Source organism: Mandrillus leucophaeus, unplaced genomic scaffold (assembly GCF_000951045.1).
Source record: "Mandrillus leucophaeus isolate KB7577 unplaced genomic scaffold, Mleu.le_1.0 Scaffold22, whole genome shotgun sequence".
Lineage (NCBI taxonomy): Eukaryota > Metazoa > Chordata > Mammalia > Primates > Cercopithecidae > Mandrillus > Mandrillus leucophaeus.
Genome location: NW_012102254.1, coordinates 2,647,634 through 2,649,899, shown reverse-complemented (window position 1 = coordinate 2,649,899; position 2,266 = coordinate 2,647,634). Strand labels below are relative to the sequence as shown.

The following is a 2,266-nucleotide window of genomic DNA, read 5'->3' as shown; positions in this document are numbered from 1 at the left end:
ATTCTCCTGCCTCAGCCTCCCGAGTAGCTGGGACTACAGGCGCCCACCACCTCGCCCGGCTATTTTTTTGTATTTTTTTAGTAAAGACGGGGTTTCACCGTGTTAGCCAGGATGGTCTCGATCTCCTGACCTTGTGATCTACCCGTTTCGGCCTCCCAAAGTGCTGGGATTACAGGCTTGAGCCACCACGCCCAGCCGAGTTTGAGTATTTTTAAAAACAAAATTGTTAAACCAGAGGTGTTGCTTTTTTTCTTGTCATCTCTAAGTATAGTCCTCAGTTAAATATGCTAATAAGCAAAATGCACCAAAACTTTTGGCTAATAGTTGTGCTTTAACTTAATATTTGTTATTTCATAGAGACTCTGTGAGGAAAAGCTTTTTATTCTGAATCACTGTACAGTTATTCTTTGATACTGTCAGTCAAATCTTATTTTTAGGGGCTTGACTAGGTTTTATGAAAGCCCAGTAAGCCATTTGCCCATAAGGCAGTCATCAGTCCTATTTCCTGATGCCACGTGATAGAAGGGGTCCATGTAGAATTTAGTTTATTCCTGGAAGTCCCAAGGAAACTTGCAGGTCTTATGATGAACTGGGAAGGAAACCTGCAAGTATTATGATGAACTGGGAAGGAAACCTGCAAGTATTGTGATGAACTAGGTAGAACTACATGTTTCTCATGATGAAATGCATCCCCCTCTGTTTAACAGGATGTGGGGAGTTTTCAGAAGCAAAGACAATTACTCTGGAGTGGAGCCGGCCTTCCAGTCCTCACGACTGGGGAGCAGCAGTTGGTGCTCATTAGTGAAGAGTTTCTTTTTTTTCAATTTCTGGACAGTGCTCTCCATGTTACTGAAGTCTTCTTTGTGGGTTGCTGGACCAGGAATATTAACTATTGCCTCTTGGCCCTCCTTGTTCTCAGGATTCCAGCTTTCCCTCCTGGCCAGAAATGTTCAGCCTGGACTCATTCAGAAAAGGTAAGACTGCAACTGTGCTTGCAACCTCATGCCCTTCCTTATTGGGATGGGCAGCTCTGAGGACTGTGAAAGTCTCTCCCCAGTGTGTCGTTCTTGCACGTTTCTTTGGGTGGTTTTCCAAAGTCCTTTCCTATAGCCTTCCTCTTGCATGGTGCTTATAATCTGTGCCAACTCTTGCCCTGGCCTTTGTGTATATTTGCTATGCTTCCTCCCAGTGCCCTCCTCTGCGTTCTCCCTGCTTGTTAAAATCCTATTTTTTTTTTTTTGAGTTGGAGTCTCTGTCTCCCAGGCTGGAGTGCAGTGGCGCGATCTCTGCTCAATGCAACCTCCACCCTCCTGGGTTGAAGCAATTTTCCTGCCTCAGTCTCCATAGTAGCTGGGATTACAGGCACCAGCCACCAAGCTCAGCTAATTCTTTTTCATTTTTAGTTGAGACGGGGTTTCACCATGTTGGCCAGGCTGGTCTTGAACTGTTGACCTCAAGTGATCCACCCACCTCGGCCTCCCAAAGTTGTGGGATTACAGGCGTGAGCCACCGTGCCTGGCCTCTAAAATCCTATTTTTCTAGGCTAGTATTTTATACCATCTCCTTCATGAAGATGTTGACCAAATGCAGTCTTTCTCCAACCTTCCTCAGTACCATACCTGTTAGTTCTCATGATTAGTCTGTTCTGAGTTAATCATTGTGTCACTAGATTGGAAGCTCCCTGCAGCCAGGGCCTGTTGTGCTCTTTTATCATGCCTAGCATCTGGCCAGCATTTCGCACATAGTAGACCTCAGTAAACACTGGTGGAAGTGGATTGAATCTGTATTAGGCTATTCTTGCATTGGTAGGAAAAAATACCTGAGACTGGGTAATTTATAAGAAAAGAGGTTTAATTGGCTCACATTTCTGCAGGGTGTATAGGAGGCATGCTGCTGGCATCTGCTTGACTTCTGGGGAGGACTCAGGAAGCTTTTACTCAGGGGTAGAAGGTGAAGCGGGAACAGGCATGTCACATGGCAAAAATCAGGATCCAGAGAGAGAGTTGGGGAGGTGCCACACAATTTAAACAATATCGGCTGGGTGTGGTGATTCACACCTGTAATCCCAGCACTTTGGGAGGCCAAGGTGGGCGGATTGCCTGAGCTCAGGAGTTTGAGACCAGCCTGGGCAACTAGGTGAAACCCCATCTCTACTAAAATACAAACAATTATCCAGCTGTGGCAGTGTGCGCCTGTAGTCCCAGCTACTCGGGAGGCTGAGGCAGGAGAACAGCTTGAACCCGGGAGACAGAGGTTGCAGTGAGCC

General features: G+C 46.4%; 1 protein-coding gene across 2 annotated transcripts in view; it reads left to right on the top strand.

Moving 5' to 3' along the window:
- The window catches only part of DHX30 (DEAH (Asp-Glu-Ala-His) box helicase 30), a 70,330-nt gene that overhangs the window by 13,769 nt on the left and 54,295 nt on the right, over positions 1–2,266 (top strand). For both annotated transcript variants that reach the window (XM_011981019.1, XM_011981021.1), the window contains one exon: positions 920–974. In XM_011981019.1, the coding sequence (XP_011836409.1) occupies positions 947–974 (28 nt within the window). In that variant the 5' untranslated portion in view covers positions 920–946. The remainder of the gene's footprint in view (positions 1–919; positions 975–2,266) is intronic.